The sequence below is a fragment of the Sciurus vulgaris genome (genome assembly GCF_902686455.1).
Source record: "Sciurus vulgaris genome assembly, chromosome: 10".
Lineage (NCBI taxonomy): Eukaryota > Metazoa > Chordata > Mammalia > Rodentia > Sciuridae > Sciurus > Sciurus vulgaris.
In genome coordinates, this window is record NC_136470.1 from 76,519,499 (window position 1) to 76,539,547 (window position 20,049).

A 20,049-nucleotide genomic window follows, 5' to 3' on the forward strand; every position below is an offset into this window, starting at 1 on the left:
TACAGCCCTCAGAGAAAAATAAACATTCCATGGAGTACTGGTTCTAGTTAAGAACATTCTTAAGAGGGGTAGAGGTCAAGATTATGCTGTTGCTTTAGAAAGGAAGGTGTTTTCTTTTGCTTCTGTATTTATGTTTTGTGCAAATCTAAGTATTCAACATGGAGTAAACAAGAATTAACAAATCAAGTTCAAACTGCAGACATTTACAAAGCATCCTTTGGGGAGGGGGGAAGAGCTAACAGCACTAAAATAGGTGTAGCAAGGCCAGGGACTTACTCCCAGCAGGAAATGAATTTAAACTGATGTACAGGATTGAGATTTGTCCCACTCCTCTCCCTAATCACTGTATCCCTTCAAAGCGTTCCTTTCTTTAAAGGTAAGTTGCATGAAAGAGACTGACAAGAGCTCCCAAATTACTGGGCAACAGATTTTCTGAGAAGATGGACACAGCAGAAAAACTGCAGTTGATACCACATGGTCTGGTTCCATCCCCACCAGTGTCCCCATGGACCCCACTGGGTCCAACAGGAAACTCCTCAGGGAGTAACAAAAATTAGGCTCAGATCTCCTTCTTCCCTCAGCCATGCTGACATACATGCCAACAGTGCATTTAGGGGATTTTATGACTAGTTCAGTTTTTTTTGTTTTTTTTTTTTTAAGGAAACCAAAATTTCAATATTTCTCCCAATTCCCAAATTGCCCATCAGCATGGCTCACTGCTTGAAGGATTTGGCAAGCCACTTTGCTTTAGAACAGAAGGCAGACACTACAGTGTATCAGGAAGAAAAGGCTTCTGGGTATTACACCACTACCTTCTTCTGCCCACTCTTGGGGGCAAAAAATTAGTTCTACTTACTATATTTGAAAGATTAATTTTTTAAAAAATTAATAAAAATGACAATTTCCCTGTCAAGATCACATGAACATAAACAGTAAAACAAAGTCCTTGGGGAGAGTAGATGGATGCAAAACAGGCTTCTAAGGTGTAGTCAGTCTCCTCCTTGGTGTGGGTGATTGATGTCTTTTAGGGGATGGACTATTTTGGGTCCCCCATTACCAGTTCCTCTTGCCCCAATGGTCTTTCCTTTGTAGCTGTCCTTAGGTTTAGTGTTGGGATCACAATGTGTAATTTAAGAGAGAGCTTCTGAAGGTGATGGGACAGAGGGGAGAGGAAAGGAGGAATGAAAAGTTAGTCTTCTTCATCCTCACTGATATCATAGGCTGCAGCCTTGTGCCTAGAGAGATTTGCTGGGGAGGAAGACGGGGATGTCTTGCCAGAGAAGGGCCATCGGAAGGAAGGGGAAGGGGAGCGTTCACGAGTAGGGCTGCTGCTGGGACTCTGCTTTGGACTGATGGCCTGTAGCATCCGACCTTTTCCCTCTTTCAGCATATGTTTCTGGGGAGACCAAAAGGAAGAGTTAGAAGATATTTATGAATCCTACTAAATCACCACTGGAAAAATTTGAGACTTCGAATTATCATGAGTGCCCCCTGTATTTGTGGGGTGGGTGGTAGTGGGGATTGAACCTAGGGCCTCATGCATGCTAGGCAAGTGTTCTACAACTGAGCTACACCCCTAGCCCCTGCAATGTTAAAATGACTGAACAAACCAGAGGAGGGACATAGATATAACTCTAAGTGACTTTTTACCTAAAATGATCTATGCTATACTACTAATTTCAGAGTTCCCATGAGCTATCCATAGTCACCAAATCCTTGCCTTCTATGTCAAAAGGTTCTTGAAAGGTTACTTAGTATACAGTACGGTTCTAGGAAATTCCATGTCCTTCCCAAATACTCACACAGTCAGATCTTTCCTGATGTCTAACCTAGCATCACTTGCTGAATCTTTTGCTTGGTCTGAAAAGATTCTGCTACTCGACAGAAGGCCCACTTCACCCAGGATCCCACAGCATTTCTTTATAGTGAAGGCAGCTTTCTTTTTACTGTTCTTTATTCTTTCCTTTCCTTATACCTAAAACTATAATGTAGAAGTAAGCTGGGCAAGGAGACTTGCTTGTCTTGTCACCAGATTTCGGGGATGATAGCTGGGTAAAGTTATTTAGGAAAATGTGTAACTTCTTTCTGTAAAGATTTTGAAGACCTATTTGTGCGGCAGTCGAAACCCAGTTCTGCCCAGAGATAGGGAAACAGATTAGGTATGTTCTTAATGTCGAGGTACCTTTCTGTTCAAGGATTCTTTCCACAACATTGAAATTCCCTGAAATTCCCCAAATCGTCCAGTGGGAAAGAACCATACCAGTGCTCCTTCTGGACCAAACATTTCCAGGAAACTTCCAATGAATTCTCGGGACTTCTCCTCCCATTTCTGGATAAGGTCAATGCTTTTTTCCTCCACCTTCTGAACAAATTCTTTTGACTTTTCCTCTACATCTTTCACTTTCTTCTTTACTTTGTCAACACGCTCCTGCAAGTGGTATTTCTTCTCCTAGGCAAAGAAATAACTATTTTGAGAAATAATACTCATATTGACCTTCCCTACCAGAAGAAAAAGAAAAAAATGGCTATAGACAATTCTTTTCAATCTTTAGAATTTTCATTTGTTTTAATCTACCCTATACTTTTTAAGCACAATAACAGAAAAGATATGCTCCTGAGCTTCTAGAACTAAACAGAGACTAAACTAAATATACAGGTGAGGTCAGGTAACAGACAGGCATATAGCCAAAATTAGACAGGTTTTTAAAAGATATAACCAAAAGTTAGAATATAAACATGCCCAGTATGACATAAATCTCTTTCTAGATGGAGCTGTATAGTCCGCAAGAAGATCATTGCACAAAATTGCCAAGAATAAGCCAATTACAATAGATTGAAAGTGGAAGTATCTTTACTTAATATAAGATTTTTCCATCACTGGCTTATTCTATGGTTTTAGATGAGTTGTAATGTTTTATCTTTCAGTATTTGGAGGTCCACTTGCTCATTTGCAAAATGAAGATGATACTCTTTGGTCCAAACAACTTTCCTAAAGATAAGGGAAAATGGTATAAATTCTCTGGTGGAAGGGGAGGAATACTGAGTCAAATGAAATGTTTTCTCCTAATTTCCAAATCATAAAGAAGAAAGAGAAGTGGTGGGATATAGCTTAGTGGTAGAGCATGTGCTGAGTTGCAGAAGGCCCTGGTTTCAATAATAAGGAGAAGAAAGGAGAAGAAAAAACAAGGAATAGAAAGGAAGAGGAGGAAGTAGAAGAAAAACAATATGTTAAGGGTTGTTTATTTTTATTTATTTATTTATTTTTTTGTGGTACTAGCAATGGAATCCAGAGCCTCACATATGCTAAGCAAGTGCTCTATCAATGACCTATATCTCCAGCCCTTTAGGATTTTTTAATACTTGAATTGTAGGAAAATAAAGATTTTATAGCAGATGGATTAATATGCAGCTAGGGTCTATTTGTGCAGATAAATTATATTCAGCTGAAACCACTTCACCTATTATAGAATAATTCACGGACCTGGGAGCAAGTGAGGAAGCATGGTCAACCAATTATACAAAAAATATAGTTAGAAGCTTTCTTCTTTTTAAGTCAATTTAATTGAGACATAATTTACATACAAAATATATAGTGTTTCTAAAGGGCACTATTAAGCTAAGATAAACTTAAGCTTTCATAAGTTAAAATTTAAAACTTGGGTCCACAGGGGAAAATTACATGCAGAATGTTGTGTGTCACTATCTTCACAGGGAGAAGAACTATAGTCTTCATCAGATTTTCAAAAGAATATCCAATCAAAAAATAAAAAGATAAAGAGCAACCACTTTAAATATACTGATAAAGAATGTACTATATTTACACATTCTTATTTAAATTACATATTCTTATGTCAATGTATTGATATTGGGCCATTAAGGCAGAAGCTGCTTCTTTCTTACTCTGTGAAGAGCTTAGCATGATGTTATCTGTAAAGAGACATTCATTAGCTTTTGGCAGTGACAATTACAGAATACTGAAAAAAGCGTGAGTTCAGCTTAGATGAAGTAGGGGGCAACATGTGTCCTATAGAGCCAGGGAACTCTAGAATGAGGTTGAAACTCACATTGATAAAGCTGACATTGAGCTCCTTGGCTGTATAGCCCCTCTGTAGGTTCCGTCGAGCATACACATCATAGTCTCGGACAATTCGGGTGATGATGTCTGATGTGGAGATACCTTCTGTCCTCTGTGTTGGAGCAAACATGCCTAACTCAAGAACACATACAGACAAACACTATGAAGTTCCGGTATGCTCAGAAAGAGGACTAGATGGAAACTGGAAGCAACACTTTTGTCCTTTCCTCAAAAAAGCAGACTTCATTATTACTAAATGAAGTCTAGAGATACTGGCATACAGATGAGGAACTGAATCAAGAGCCAGGGGTAAGAAAAGGAAGCGCTATAGACCCTAAAATTAAGAAAAATATGGAACTGAGAAAGGGTTTCCTAAAATTAAGAGACCAAAATTTAGACATTTAGAGCGAGAATTAATGAATGTCAGTGCTATGCTCACCTTTATCTTTTAACCAAAGTGTGACTTTCGTACCATTGATCAAACCCAGAGGCACTTAGCCACTGAACTACATCCCCAGCCCTTTTTTGTGTTTTACTTAAAGACAGGGTCTCACTGATTTTCTTAGGTCCTTGTTAAGTTGCTGAGGTTGGCTTTGAACACTATCCTCCTGCCTTCGCCTCCCAAGCTGCTGGGACTAGAGGTTTGCGCCACCACACCTGGCTAGGATGTTGAATTTCTTAGTGTATAAATTTTCCTCTGTAAAGTAATGATGTGGCTAAATCTCTGTAGCTGCTCAAGATCCCACAAGTGAGGATGCACATCAACTTACTCACCTGCTTCCTTAATGTGCTTATAAACATCATCACTCCCAGCAGAAGAATAAGGGATATCATCATGGGCTACAAAATCAATCTGAAAATAAGGAACTATCATTTAAAATCCAGAATAGCTACTACTCAGAAATACCTTGTAAATATTCTCAGGCTTAAGAAAAAGGACAAATAAGCAGAGCCAGGTTTCAGATGGACTTTTCTTTATTATCTCTCTTTGCTGATAAGTTCCACAATCCATTCACAAACCACCCAACTTAATTATTTATGGATTATAAATAAGAAATTAGCCAGTTTCTATTCTAGTTGCTTTCCATGTTCTACTAGAAGTGTCACTCTCTCTGTACACCAATCACCAGGCTGTGGTCAGTGGGGAGGAGGTCTGATGAGCTAGTTAATGGGTTGAGTCTTAGAAAAAAGGAAATGTCCCTATTCTCCTGAGTCTACAAGGAATGGTCCAATAAGATTTTCTAAAAGTATAAAGAAGTTACTTCTTTGTCAATAGGTTTCTCTCTCAGTTCATGAGAAATGAAGGAATATAAAAACGGCAACCAAGAGCCTTTTACTGGAATAAAATATCTGTACTACTGAGAAATGCAAAACCTAAAGCTATAAAAGAACTTTCATGTCTCAGGATCTATTATTTTACTACTGTCAGTACTCTTTGCAAGAGTGGAAAAAGACTAATGACAATGAGATCAATAATCCTTTTGAGACACATGCTAAATTTCACTTATTTATTCCTTCCTGAATAGGCCACAGGCCTTTGATAATGTAATTACTATGCCACTATACTCAACTCCCAGAAGCCACTGTAGTGTGAAGCATGCTCATTAAGACTCTCAGTTAACATCTCAATTACCCATAAACAACTTGTCAGGGACCCATAGGCAGCAAAGTAAAGGATGGAGGGCAAGAAAAACTCATGACTGAGATACACCAAAAAGGAGAAAATGGAAGTTGGAAGTTTCCCTCACCCCATACTTCCACCTGGGCTTGTTCATCACACCTTTGTTGCCACTGGCTGCTAGGTTTTGATACAGAAAAACTAGAGAACTATAAAAGGTCTGTCTTAATCCCATGGAGTTCTAATATATACCCACTAGCCTCAAGCCTACTCAAGTATTGCTTGAGTTCTTTCCTGTTTCACTGAATAATTCACCTGCAACATTCTCTTACACCCCTGTAGAGAACTGATAATATATTTTCTAGTTCCTCCAGGTTGAGGGCCTACAATATAGCCTGATAAATCCTCCTCATCTTTTACACCCATTCTATTGCAGGAAACCTGTTGCTTTAAAACAGGATAATTTTAAAGGAGGTAAGGGATTTTATAACTCATTACATGATATAAAATAAGAAACGTCCCTGATTTTTGATCCCACATAATTTCTAGCTCAATATCAAAGATCTGAAATTAAATTTAAGTGAACCTGAAAGAAGTCTATGTAAATCTATCTTATTTCCTGGAATGTGAACCTCTTGAGAGCTTAGCTGGGGCTATGGATATTCTGAAGAGACTGGTATGCTGTAAGGGCAGACATACCTACAGTGGTGGCAAGGGGATATAACTGAAGAGTGCAATTACAACCCACTAATGGTGTGACCTCGAGAGCAGGTTATTTGGTTTTTTAGGACCTTGTTACTTATATGTAAAGTGGAAAAAATAACTCTCCCACAGACTGTTGTGAAGAGTAAAATGGAATACAATGATTGTAAAAGTGCTTGTAAACCATTAAGTCCCATATAAATGTCAGGGATGAATACTATTATTAGTAATATTACTGTCATCATGTAACACTTACATAGAAGGTACAAGTAAAATAGGGCTAGTGGAAAAGTAGTGCAAGTGCCTTGAAAGTTGAGGGCATTCTGGAACAAGGAATGGACAAGTGCCCAGTTTCTTACCCGGTGTTCTGCCAGGAACTCAGGTGTCAGGGTCCATGGGGCGTTCCTCACCACCTCATCCACATAGCGACAGTGCTGCACTGCATCATAACGCTCATTTTCATTCATCACCGTGAAGCCTTTGAAGTTGTGTGTTAGCTCATCACTGCAGACTGTGTTCACAGCATCATAAAGTTGTAAGCCAAGGTTCCCTTTGTTTAATCCTCCTAAGCCACCAACTTCTCCCAGCTTTTCCCACTTCCAAGCACTGCAACCATCTGAGTAGCAATGCTTTTCCTAATATCATGTTCACGCTTTGGAGAAGAGGGTACAACCTGAAGTGTATTTCTGCATCAATCAAGTTTTTAAATATGTTTCCCTGTTTTATTTCTACAATACCAGACTGGCCCATATAACATTTACTTTGTTCTTCATTGATTAAAAAATGATAAGCTGAAATCTAGAGCAAATGCTCTTTTTAAGTAGGCAATTGAGGTCAGCATTGCTCCCATGACTACAGAAACTCAGCTAAAAACAGTGAGATAAATACTGGACCTTAAGTTGATGAGAGTATGTCTCATAGACTTCATGTTTTAGAAAGTCTGTAGTATATTCTTCATTTAAAAACTGAAAAAAGATCTAATTACAGAAAAGAGAGAGAATAAGACTACTATGATTTTCTAAGTAGCATCTAAAGTCATCTTCAAATGTTTTCTTACCTCCCACAATGAGGTATGTATTAGGGAAAAGGTTCTTTGCTTGCATCAGAGCCCGGGCATGACCAGAATGAAATAAGTCAAATATTCCATCTGCATAAACTCTCACAGGCCGCTCACCTGAATCCAAATGAAAGAATTCATCACAAAAATAATTTATTCAACATCTCATATTTGATAAATGAAAATGGTACTCTGTAACCACTCCTCTCTGTATAACCCTCTTTTAGGTATTCTCTGAGTATTTATCCCAATTTGGGGGGTAAATTAGGGCTGGGAGAAATAACATCACAGACTTCCTTCACTATAAAGAACCTCCAATAATCGTTAGCCTGATTATATCAAACTTCTCAAGCACACACAAAAAAAGTGTGAGTGTATTTTCTTTTTGGTACCAGGAATGGAGTCCAGAGGCACTTAAACACTGAGCCACATCCCCAGTCGTTTCTTATATTTGATTTATAGACAGGGTCTCACTGATTTGCTTAGGGCCTCACTAAGTTGCTAAAGTTGGCTTTATTCTCACAATCCTCCTGCCTCAGCCTCCTGAGTCACTAGGATTACAGGCAAGTGCCACCTCGCCCAGCTACTGTATTTTCTTAAATTACTTTGGAAGTGAAAGGAAAGAATTACCTAATGGATACCTTCCCTGAACTTCAAAATTCTCACTTTCATATTATAATCCTTCAGTTCTGTCTGAAAAAGTATAACTGAACTCTACTCTGGCTGCTTGCTCTTTCATTTTCAAGCTGCCTTGATTACTAGTAACTAATGCTTTGCACACTGGGCGAGTGTTGCATGCTAGGCAGGTGGGGCATGCCTGTAATCCCAGTAGCTTGGGAGGCTGAGGCCAGAGTACTGCAAGTACAAAGCCTCAGCAACTTAGCAAGACCCTGTCTCTAAATAAAATATAAAAAAGGGTTGGGGATGTGGCTCAGTGGTTCAGAGCCCCTGAGTTCAATTCCCAGTATTAAAACAACAACAACTAATGCTTTACTTTGAAAATAAACCTCCCTACTACTTCCTGGAGAATAAGAAGTAATCCAGAGGGGTGAAACTGAAAAAGAGGAAGGGGGAGTATCTAACTAGACCAGTTATCAATTTATTGTGTCTCATTCCCAGTTTTACTCCTTAATGCTTGCTCTGTGATAATAGAATTCCTTGAAACATTTTTCCTTTGTAGTAAGCATGATGTTACATGCTTTCAGTAGAGGGTGATAAACTAAGTATTTGAAAATCAGATATAAATATTTGAGGACTTTTCATTATAGCTTTTCTTCTTTCTCTATTAAAGAGAATAAAAAAGAACTGACTGCCTTATTTTTGGCAATAGTAGCCTATGAAAGAGAAGCCAGGAAATGATCTTTTGGGATATAAGACTGATTTCAAAGCCAAATAAACACACTAAGAATGAAATTGACACAGTGTTTACCATGCTTCAAATGATAAATCTAAGGAGTCCAACAGTAGCTTATTCCCACTATGTGAATAGAGGAAAAGGAATTTCACTGTGGTAGCAGAAAATAACAGCAGGGGCATCTCTATCTTTCTGGGAAAGAAAAGACAGAGCCACATCACATACACCACACTGAGGGAAGGGAGAAGATATATTTCCCTTCTGTCTTAAGAGCCATGAATCACAACAAAAGAAACTGGTTCTTAGGAAGTTCTGAACTTTTCAAAGCTTTATAAATAAACATGTAGATTTTAAATCAAGATACACATCATTCCTATCAGCAGCTTTTCAGACAGACATTTAGATAATAATTACCTAAAGACAAATTCTTTGTTGGGTGCCATGGTACAATCCTATAATCTCAGTGGCTTGGGAAGCTGAGGCAGGAAGATCTCAAGGTCAAATCCAGCAAGACCTTATCTCAAATAAAATATTAAAAAGGGGCTAGGGATGTAGTTCAGTAGTAAAATACTTCTGATCCCCCAATGCAGAAAAAAAAGGCAGCAGGTGGCAGGGGGTGGTGGATCAGTGGTAGAGCACTCGCCTAGCACACATGAGGCCCTGGGTTCCATCCTCAGCACCACATAAAAAAATAAAGGTATTGCGTCACCTATAACTAAAAAACAAAACAAAACAAAAAAAAAAACCAAATGCTTTTAGTCTTTGGCCTAGCTATTCTGATTCTAGGCATTTATCTCATAGATAAACTTGTAAATTTGTATGCTATTCATTGCAGCATTGTCTTTAATAGTATAGGTTTGAAAACAACCTAAATTTCAATGGAAAACTAAATATACCAAATTTCATCCACTACAAGGTGGGAGGACTATAATATAAACTAATTACTTAAGATATCCACCAGAAACTGGTAATTCTGGGGGCCTGTAAAAAAGGATACCAGGTGGCTGTGAGACAGAAGTTGAGAAGACATTTTACTCTATGCCCTTTTTGCATTTTACAAATGTTAAACCATGGAGATATGCTGTTATTTATAATATAGGAAAACAAATTAATAAAATAAATACACTAATAAAACTAAAAAATTGTGAAGTAATATAATGCATTTTGTGCATATTCACCTTTATGCACATTAAGCACTACCACTGAGCCTATTCCCCCATCCCTATGATGGATGTAGAGTCAGAAAGGTTATACCTCAAGGGGCTGGGGCTGTGGCTCAGTGGTAAAGCACTTGCCTCGCATGTGAGGTACTGGGTTCAATTCTTATCACCACATATAAATAAATAAATAAAATAAAGGTCCATCAACAACTAAAAAAATTTTTTTTAAAAAAGAAAGGTTATAGCTCAAGTTTGCCAACTAGCTTCTTTCTTCTGTAACCTTATCCTCTTTAAACTTCATTTTTCTCATTTATAAGACAAAGCAAAATAAACCAAAATCTTAGCGTGATTCCTCTTCTATATCCTAGAAATCATAAAGTAACTAACATACTTCCATTTTTTTCCCAAACAAATTCAACAGGGCTTATGATGTCACTATTTGATCCTAAAATACTGATATTAAAATTAACAATATTTTGCTATTTCTTTGTGTTAGACTGTGTACAGCAGGGCAAAGTAAGATGAGGAGGTTTAGCTCAGGAAACACATTGTCTTAATGGTGCCAAGTAACTGAGTAGCTACTTGCCAGGACAGTTAATCATTCCCTATTGGTCAACTATATCACTGAACCCTTTCTCAAACCAAAGCCTGTTGCCCACTTCAAGTGTTCCCCAGTCTTCTGGCATCTCAATTCCCTAAGACTAAACCCTAAGTCTTTGGGTTCTTATACTAGACAAATGGTTCAAAAGATGTTGAACTAGTCTGGAGATAACTAGCAAGAGTTAGCCATTCTTTACCAAGTAGTTGTCGATCAGGTAAACCATACCCCCTTGAATTGTTAACTGTTGTTTCTAGCATGTTAGTAACAGTAATGCCTGTTGTTATCAAAAATTTCCCTGCTCCTGGATTACAAATTAGATGAGTGCAGTATGGCTGGCAAAAATAACCAGATGTCCTCCTTTAGGCAGAACAAACCTGGGTTTCCATTTATTGACTTTTTAAAAAATATATTCTCCCAACTATCTATCACCAAAACAGCCTGTTCCTAACAGATATCCACTGCCCTTTAGATTCTCCCCTTTCCTTCCATTCTCAAAGTGAAAGATACTGACTTTTTTGGTTTGTTTTTTAAGATATTGACTTTTAAAATTTATCTTCCAGTATATTCCCAAAACTGATCTTCTCCCCCGCCCCCTGCTTTTGTACCAGGGGCTGAACCCAGGGGCACTTAAACACTGAGCCAAATCACCAGTACAATTTATTTTTAATTTTGAGATAGGGTCTTACTAAGTTGCATATAGCCTCACTAAATTGCTGAAGCTGGCTTTGAACTTGAAATCCTACTGCCTTGACCTCTCATATTAGGGTTACAGGCATATGCCACTGTGCCTGGCCTGACTTCATCTCTTAAATCACATTTATTTTTTCTCTGGGTAGTGAATTTTGTCCTAGATGATACAAACTCCCCTTCTAAGTTTCCTTAACTTCCTCAGTGAATCTGGGGTGGAGGAGGGGGTAGGGCTTCCCCTTGTGTAGTTATTGGACTACAATTCACAAGCTATAGCAATGTGCAGATCCTTCATTGCCTTACTACCTGTCCTAGCACTGACAGAAATAGTCAGCTACTTGCTTGTTTAACATAAAACAGAGTAGACAGAAAGAGATTTAGAAGAATAACAAATGGTCAAATTAGACAACCAAACTTCATAAGCTAATTTGCAATTGTTTGTTCTAGCTAAAATGCAGTCATTTTGCCAACGGCCTTCTATTGTTTAAAACTAATGTTTGCAAAGAGTAACTTGTCTGATGCTGTAGGGTAAAAAGAACACAAGGGTGGAAAGATTCAGATTTCTGGAAAAGTCTATCTCTGTTCTGTCTCTTAAATAAAACTTGCTTTCTATGCTTGCCTTGGCATTTTTTCAGGTGTTTAATCATCAACAGTGGGGAAATGACACTGATTCCCAAGACTGGTATCAAATGGGGCCTCATCTGGGATCATCACTGAGGTAAGCTCCTCTGCACCTCACATCTGAAGTGCGCCTTTCTGTCTCTTTCTTTCTTTCTGGAGGATGATATTGGGCACCCATTAGCTAGTTAAATACAGTTAGCGCAGTTGCAGCTGTGGTGGTTCCTAATCACTTTTCCTGCAGGTCAGACATGTTAGGTTTTGCCAAAGTCATTTCTCACCATTCTATCCAGATTTTGTGAGTGTCTGGCATCACTAGACAGCTATCCCTAATCCCGATTTGCCCTTTGGTTGTGAAGAGATGAACAAAGGGGTAAAACAACTATGAGATTCTGGCCAGGGCTACTCACCAGTCAATCTTAAAGGTTTCTCCCCTCTCCTCTCCTTACAGCCCAAGGGGTATCCTACTGTGACGGCTGATCTCCCACTACTGAGCAAACAGCCCCAATAACATATGCACCTCCATATGAGCCAAACTATCCTCTCCTGTGCTCCCTCTCCCAGAGCACTCCCCTTCCTTTCTAGCTGTTGAGTGAGGGACATTTTACATGGAGTGGTTAGGAATAGCCTGGGTTCCCTTTGTCGGCATGTTAAGTCATTATAAGCCAGTAGGGATTCTTCTCATTGTTATTTCTGTGCTCCTGTGTACTTCCACAGCTTCTTTGTCTGCAAAAAGGGAGATTTGTATCTACACTCTTTTCAATTCACCCTTGGCTTAGATTCCTCAGGGGAAAAGGCTGTTCAGCATCTCACAATCACTAGATGTACTCCTTCACCTCTGGATATTCCTCTAGCCCACAGAGCAGGGGAACACACCCCACCATAGTTTGCTTTTTCCCCCCCACATGGATCATCACATTTGGAAGTTTAAAAGTGCAGGAGGGGATCAGTCATGGCCTCTAGGCTTGAACCCTTCAAAGGTCTTTTGACATGCATCAAGCAGTGACCCTTGTTCATTCTTGCCAGTGAGAAGACAATAAATCCCGTGGAACAAGGTAGTGAGAGGCGGTTTTGCTGATTGTCAGAAGCTCATTTAGAGAGACATTCCTAACAAAATGGACAGTTTTCTCTGGCACAGGCGCGTGAGCTGTTTTCTCTACTCAGATGTGAGCTTCATTCTCAACAGTTATGCCAGGTTCACCACTAGCCTGCACACTAAAAAATTGGGATAAGTTAGACTCACAGACACCTCAAGAAAAAGTGCCTCATTTTCTTCTGCTGTCAGTCCTGGGAGATGTTCTAATCACAGTTAGAAAAAGGAGATGTCTTTTAATTTTCTGCATCCAAACCTGACCTGATTACCAACTGGGGGAATGAAAAAGGGTCTCCAAAGAAACATAAACTATAGCACCACACCTTAAGAGACTAATTTTACAAAAGAGAAAAAAAAATGGTTAAAGTGCCCTACGCATGAGGTTTTGCCTTTCAAGCTCAGAATAGTAGATTTCCTTATTCCTTGGCCTTCTGCCAGATCTCTCTCTCTCCAAGGCTTGCATCTGAAATGTAAGCTACAGAGTCAATTATCCAAAACCATTTTGAGACCAAAGGGGAAAAAAAAAGGTGTCAATTTTAAATTCAAGTAGTTGTGGGACCTAAATGGCTATCTTATCTGCTCACCCTGTACCAAGTTCCTCCCTAAACACTACAGCATAGGGAGGAAAAAGTGGAATGATCTTATACAAGTCTTCTTTACCTTGAGAATCTTTCCCTGAGGATTGCAGGACTCTCACATTCTTTAGATATCTGAACTGACTATAATCTGATCCAAAAGTGCACTCTGATCTGATAAGGATGTTCTATATGCTCCTTTACTAGAGTAATTATGGCCATGTCATTTGTTTTAGAACTGGTTTTTTAAAAATCTCTATATTTTTCCTTGCAAGCACAAAGCCCTGGGTTTGATCCCCAGCACTGAAAAAAAAAAAAAAAAAAAAAAAAACCAAAAAACCAAAAAACTAAATTTCTATATTTTTGAGCTCATGGTTTTATGGTAAATTCACATTTGATCCTGTGCACCTAAATTGACACATTTTTCTGGTCAGCCTTATTTTATCTATCTATAGAAGTTTTTAAACTCTGTTAAGAGGCTAATTTTTTAAGGATTACCTCTCAAATACATTTTTAAAAAATCTCCTTTAACAGAATCCTAAGGAGGACATAAACATAGTGATGTTGGGAATATATCTGACAACCATCTAGGACAAGGGCCACCTGAATCTTTGATTTCAGTATCCACCATGACTGTCATATACCTGGCATTTCCAACTGTACAGCCTGCCCTATACTTAAGTCATAATGTAAAAATCTGATAGGCTCTATTTTAATTTCTAACAGTTAAATCTAATAGATGCTTTGATAAACATTTGTAGCACATTTGTAGCATTGTCTCCTACCTGTGGAGATCTCTTACAAAAAGCTACAAGATCTTTGTTTCCTGTCTGTGTTATGAATGTGTGCACACCTGTGTATTGTGTCTATATATGTGCTTGTGTCCATATGCCTGTAAACAGTATCAAAATTGACATGTAGGTAAGTGAGCACTCATAAATTAAAATTTAAAAAAATGGATCCAAATACTTTTTAGTTCACAGGACTTTTTTTTTTTTTTAAAGAGGTTCAATTTAAATTAGGTAAGCAGATGAGAGTAAAGGTGTCTTTAAAATTACTAACTCACAAGTTTTTCTAGGTGGTCAGAGAATTAACAGAGTGTTGGTTTCTATAAAATGTCCAGAATGTAATATCCATTGCGTCTATGAATTTTCTACAACAGGGATTATGGTTAATACTGTTAACTACACTTGTCTGATATCTTATTTTTACAGGTAAAAATAAATAAATTAGATTTAGCATAAATAGGATTAATCTTCATAAATGTATTTGTTAGAAGAGACATCAGATTAATTTATAAAATTAAAATGCTAAAACATTAACTGCTAAATATACAATCAAGTACTCTTCTTAAATTTCATAAAGTAATATATATAAACATTAAATGTGTTTTCATAAATTGGCAAATGGGAAAAGGTTTGAGATTGCTTTGTTTCTGTGTCTTCACTAAAAACAAAGTTACTAAGAGTTAAGATTCGGGGCTGGGGTTATGGCTCAGTGGTTAAGTGCTTGCCTGGCATGTGTGAGGCACTGGGTTTGATTCTCAGCACCACATGTTAATAAATGAATAAAATAAAGGTCTATCAACATCTAAAATAAAAAAGTTAAGATTCTATTAGGTGTAATTTTATATACAAAATACAAGAGGTTTCAGTTGTGTTTCAATTAAAGTATTATAAAAAAATTTTTCAACTTATAAAATGGGGTCATTTATATAAATTCAGAAATTTCATGAGGATTGTTTCAGATTGTAAATTTTAAAAGGTGTCAACAACTAGGAGAGATATAAGAAAGGTCTAGGTATGAAAATATATTTTAGTGTTTTGTTTTTTTTTTTTTTTTTTTTTTTGTGGTGCTGGGGATTGAACCCAGGGCCTTGTGCTTGCAAGGCAAGCACTCTACCAACTGAGCTATATCCCCAGCTGAAAATATATTTTAATATGAAAAGTAGAAGAAAAAAGAAATGTTTTCTGGATGAGAAAGTCTTTGTATGGTAATGTTAAGCTTATATGTAACAAAGTTGGTTGTAATTAGCACAGTCAGTTAAAAGTTATTCAAGGTTTTTTCCTAAGGTCAAATAGTAATGTACTGATATTAAACCAAAGTTTAATCTCTATGTGTTAAAGTAACAAGGATTTGTTAAAATACTAATCTGCTCTTATCTAACAAAATAATTTCTTGTGTCTGTTAAATTTTATTTAGGGAAATAGTCTTAAAAGGAATTATGATTCATATAACTCTGGTTAAACAACAACTGTTGGAGTATTATGCTACACTACAGATTCTAAATTGTTCAAAATCTAAACATATTAACTTCTTCCAAAAATCTAAACTTATTAACTTCTTTCAAGAACATTGGTGTAACTATGGTACTGCTACTGGCCTCTTTGTATACTAGATGTATTCATGCCTTCCAAATATACAAATCTTTAAAATATAAGGTTTAGAAGAGCATTTTACCAAGCTACAAATCTTCCTAACTTCCTATACAGGCAGACTTGATCTATGTTTGCTAGTATGATTATTTAGCCCTAAGTGACAGAAATAAAGGGATCTCTACAGAACACAGAAGTTATACCAACAGAAAGGTATTTTTCAAAAATCAGACGATATTAGATATCTTAAGTACATCTTAAGGGGGCACCTGTGACATTATAAAAACTAAGTGCTGCTAGGTACAGTGGTGCATACCTATAATCCCAGTGGCTTGGGAGGCTGAAGCAGGAGGATCTTGAGTTCAAAGCCAGTCTTAGCAAAAGTGAGGGGCTAAGCAACTCAGTGAGATCCTGTCTCTAAATAAAATACAAAATAGGGCTGGGGATGTGGCTCCGCGGTCAAGTGCCCCTGAGTTCAATCCTGGGTACCCCCCAAAAAGCCAAATCAAAACAAAACAAAACACTGAATGTTGTGTTTACATTCCTAAATTTGCATTCTCAAATACAGGCTATGTCCTCACCAGTCTTGTCATGGGAACAACTTCTTAGCTCTTGCATATCCTGGTGGAAAAATTGCTGGTCTCTAGCATCAGCATCATATTCTTTGTATTAATCTCATTCCAGTACTATGCTTTCTTGCTTCTCTCATAGAGCACTTGCCTCCCAGATGATTTTAGAACCTGTTCTTTCCAAACTAGACTTTTACCATGGACCGAAACATATCCAAAAGGGAAACCTGAACTGCTTGCTCCACATCACCCCCAACTCAGCCTGAAGCAGCTAGAGTGGTCGTCGCCCATTTTTCCTTACAGCAATAAGGGTTCCCTTAATTAGAGGAGGGAATGACAGGGGAAAAGGACAGATAGTCAGTGTAGATAATAAATTATTGAGTCAGAAACATGGGGGCTTATCATTAAAAAAAGGAAATAGGATGCTAACTTCCCCCCTCAACTGGCTGCTAAACCTCAGGTTGGGGGATGGTGGAGGGAAGGATCGAACTTTCCAACACAAGCAATTGCCTCCTGGGTCTTTGAGCAGGTATGCAGGAAAGAAAGAGAAGGTGGGGGGTCTATAAAAAAGCAGTACACCCCAACTCTCATGTGTACCAGCTCTGGGTTCCCTTCTTTCCCAAGAAGTCTATCTCTGTTCTGTCTCTTAAATAAAATTTGCTTTCTAGGCTTGCCTCAGCATTTCTTGGGTCTTTAATCTTCAACAGCGGGGCAATGAGGACTTGATCCTGATTTCCAAGATTAGTATCATTATCACATCTGAATATGAACCCTGAACTGTCTGTTGGCATTTTGAAATTGGACGTGCTACTATTACACCCTGTTACATAGAGCCTCTGGTTATCCTTGTTTTCATTTTACCCTGTTCCCATTAGCCTGCCTATTACTCAAGTAAGGGAAGCCAAACTCAAACATCGCTTCATGAATCAGAAGGGCTGTAATCAACATGAACTATTCTAAACACTTTTGAAAAAGAAAAACATTCTCTGGAACTAGCTTCTTTTTCTGTGGACCCCCAAACCATAATCCATACAGCCAAGATATAGGTATCTTGGTCTGGTACTGTCCATAATCATTTCTATTTGAATTTCGCTACTTCTCAGTTATAACACAGAACAAAGAAGCACAACTAAAAAGCAATCACAAATATTATATATATGTAAGGGGACAAACAGATGAGAATGGTGGGAACACAATGTTAAGAGAATAATTCTATAAAATGAATTCACTATACTAACTCCCCACAAGCTTTCTTAGGCAAAAAGCAATCTGCCTGCAGCCCTGTCTGGTATGAGGGGACAGAAAATGTTACATTCCTCAATAAACTCAGGCAGGGGGCAGAAAGCCTGGTAGTCAATGGAGGTCACAAATGATGAGGGTTGAGAAGATGAGGGCAGGTTATCAAAGAAAAAACAATAGGTTGCTAACAGATAACCTTTGGATCACACTTCCCAGCACAAAGAGTTATTAATGATTAGCCCCTGTGCTGTGCCTTGCCCTTTGGAGGAGAAAAAGAGAAGAAAAGAGAAGGTGGGGGATTCTGGGGTCTATAAGAGCAAGACACACTCACCTCCATGGGCATCCAGCTCTGGGCCCCACTCCTTTCTATGCTATCTCTGTCTCTTTCTTAAATAAAACTTGCTTTCTATGCTTGCCTAGGTGTTTCTCAAGTATTTAATCTTCAACACCAGGGGACAAAGACCTGATCCTGATCTCTAAGACTGGTATCATATGTATATAGGAAATATTTGTGACTATCATGACCTCTTATTCTCTGGTCTAAGTCCAGTTCTGCATTTACAGAGTACAGAGAGCATTTACCATTGTGATTAGAAGAAACAGAAAAGGACTGGAAAAAAAGAATAATTTATGGAAAAGTAAGAATATTTGCCTAAATAACTTTGTATTCATAAAGAGTGCTCATGGAAATTTCTATTTATGAAGATTCCTAAATCCAATTGCCTCAAACAGGAGGAGTATCCAGAACACATGTTAATAATTTACATGGTTGGACTGGGGTTGTAGCTCAGTGGCAGAGCACTTGCCTGGCACAAGTAAGGCAATGGGTTCAATCCTTAGCACTGCATAAAAATAAACAAATAAAACAAAGGCATGCTGTCCATCTGTAACTACAAAAAAACTTATTTTAAAATTTATGTGGTTAAAAATTATTAAACAATGATATAAATTAAGTCTACAAATAAAGAGTATGAGCTTTAAAAATATTAAAGCAAGTCTTGCCAGGATCAGTGATGTAACACCTACAATCCCACTGACTTGGAAGGCTGAGACAGGAGGACTTTCAGTTTGAAACTAGCTGCAGCAATTTAGTAAGGCGTTTCAGCAACTCAGTGGGACTCTGACTTAAAATAAAAATTCTAAAAGGACTGAGGATATGGTTCAGGGGTAAAGCCCCCTGGGTTCAAGTCCCAGTACCAAAAAGGAAAAAAATAAAAACTGGAAAATTATACTACTACTAAGGATAAAATTAAGTGATAAATATCCCCCAACTTCGGATATTGTGTCCTCCATCAATCAGCATCATATCTGACAGACACAATGAGGGAAGATTGTGAGGAAAATTCTGAATGATATGAAAAATATGAGAGATTGATATATTATCTGAATCTTTATAAAAATAGACAAGATCATGGGGCTGTGGGTGTAGCTCAGTAGGTAGAGCATTTGCCTAGCATGTACAAGGCCCTGGGTTTGAATCTCAGGACCACAAATTAACAAAACAAGCTAATAACTTATTGTCTATGTTTCATTATATGTCACAGATGTGACAATAGGCCAAGGAACAAGTGCTTCATCATAAGGAAAAAAATAAAATTTTATAGCATGGAGTTACCCTCTGAAATTGAACATTAAAGCAAATAGGAGGAATCCCTCCCTCACTACCTTTATAAGTAAACTTGAGGGAAGTATATGGAGAGTAGGTATGTATTTGATAAATACAACAGAATGTTAAAAACTAGTAACACAACAAAATAATTAGTTATCTACTTACAAGGAGTTCCTTTGCTGGCTTCTTCCATAGTTACCCTGACATAGGGCTTACTAAAGTCAACTTCAACTTCATCAGAAAAAGGAGCTGGCTGCCGTAAGCCCTTAAGAGGAGAATTAAGGAAAAGAAAGTTAAATTCAATGGTACACGTTGAAATACTAAAAAATGACAGCTTTAAAGAACAATCAGTCCAGTCACAATGGTACATGTCTCCATTCCAATGATTCAGGATGCCTAAGGCAGGAAGATCACAAGATCCAAGCCAGCCTAGGTAACTTAAAATAAAAAATAAAGAAGATACAAAGGGCTGGGGAATGTAGCTTAGTGGTAAAGCACTTTGGGTTCAATCCCTAGTACTAAAAAACAAATCAGTTATTCAACATGCTGTAACAAAAACTCTTAAAACTTTATAACATGAAGAAGGGTCAGGGTATGGTATTTCAAAGTGACAAGTGAAAATTGGAACCTTTTACAAAGTGGGTTAATCATGGCATGAAAAATAAATGCCTTGTTGGTGATTTCAGGGTAAAACTAAGTGATCCATTTGGAAACCTA

At 37.9% G+C, this 20,049-nt stretch overlaps 1 protein-coding gene across 3 annotated transcripts in view; it reads right to left on the reverse strand.

Moving 5' to 3' along the window:
* Nucleotides 1-279: 279 nt before the first annotated feature.
* The window catches only part of PCYT1A (phosphate cytidylyltransferase 1A, choline), a 54,003-nt gene continuing 34,233 nt past the window's right edge, over nt 280-20,049 (reverse strand). For all 3 annotated transcript variants that reach the window (XM_079156265.1, XM_079156266.1, XM_079156267.1), the window contains exons 3-9: nt 19,498-19,597; nt 7,453-7,569; nt 6,755-6,906; nt 4,850-4,928; nt 4,065-4,207; nt 2,261-2,449; nt 280-1,396 (exon numbers count right to left, since the gene is read on the reverse strand). In XM_079156265.1, the coding sequence (XP_079012391.1) occupies nt 1,190-1,396; nt 2,261-2,449; nt 4,065-4,207; nt 4,850-4,928; nt 6,755-6,906; nt 7,453-7,569; nt 19,498-19,597 (987 nt within the window). In that variant the 3' untranslated portion in view covers nt 280-1,189. The remainder of the gene's footprint in view (nt 1,397-2,260; nt 2,450-4,064; nt 4,208-4,849; nt 4,929-6,754; nt 6,907-7,452; nt 7,570-19,497; nt 19,598-20,049) is intronic.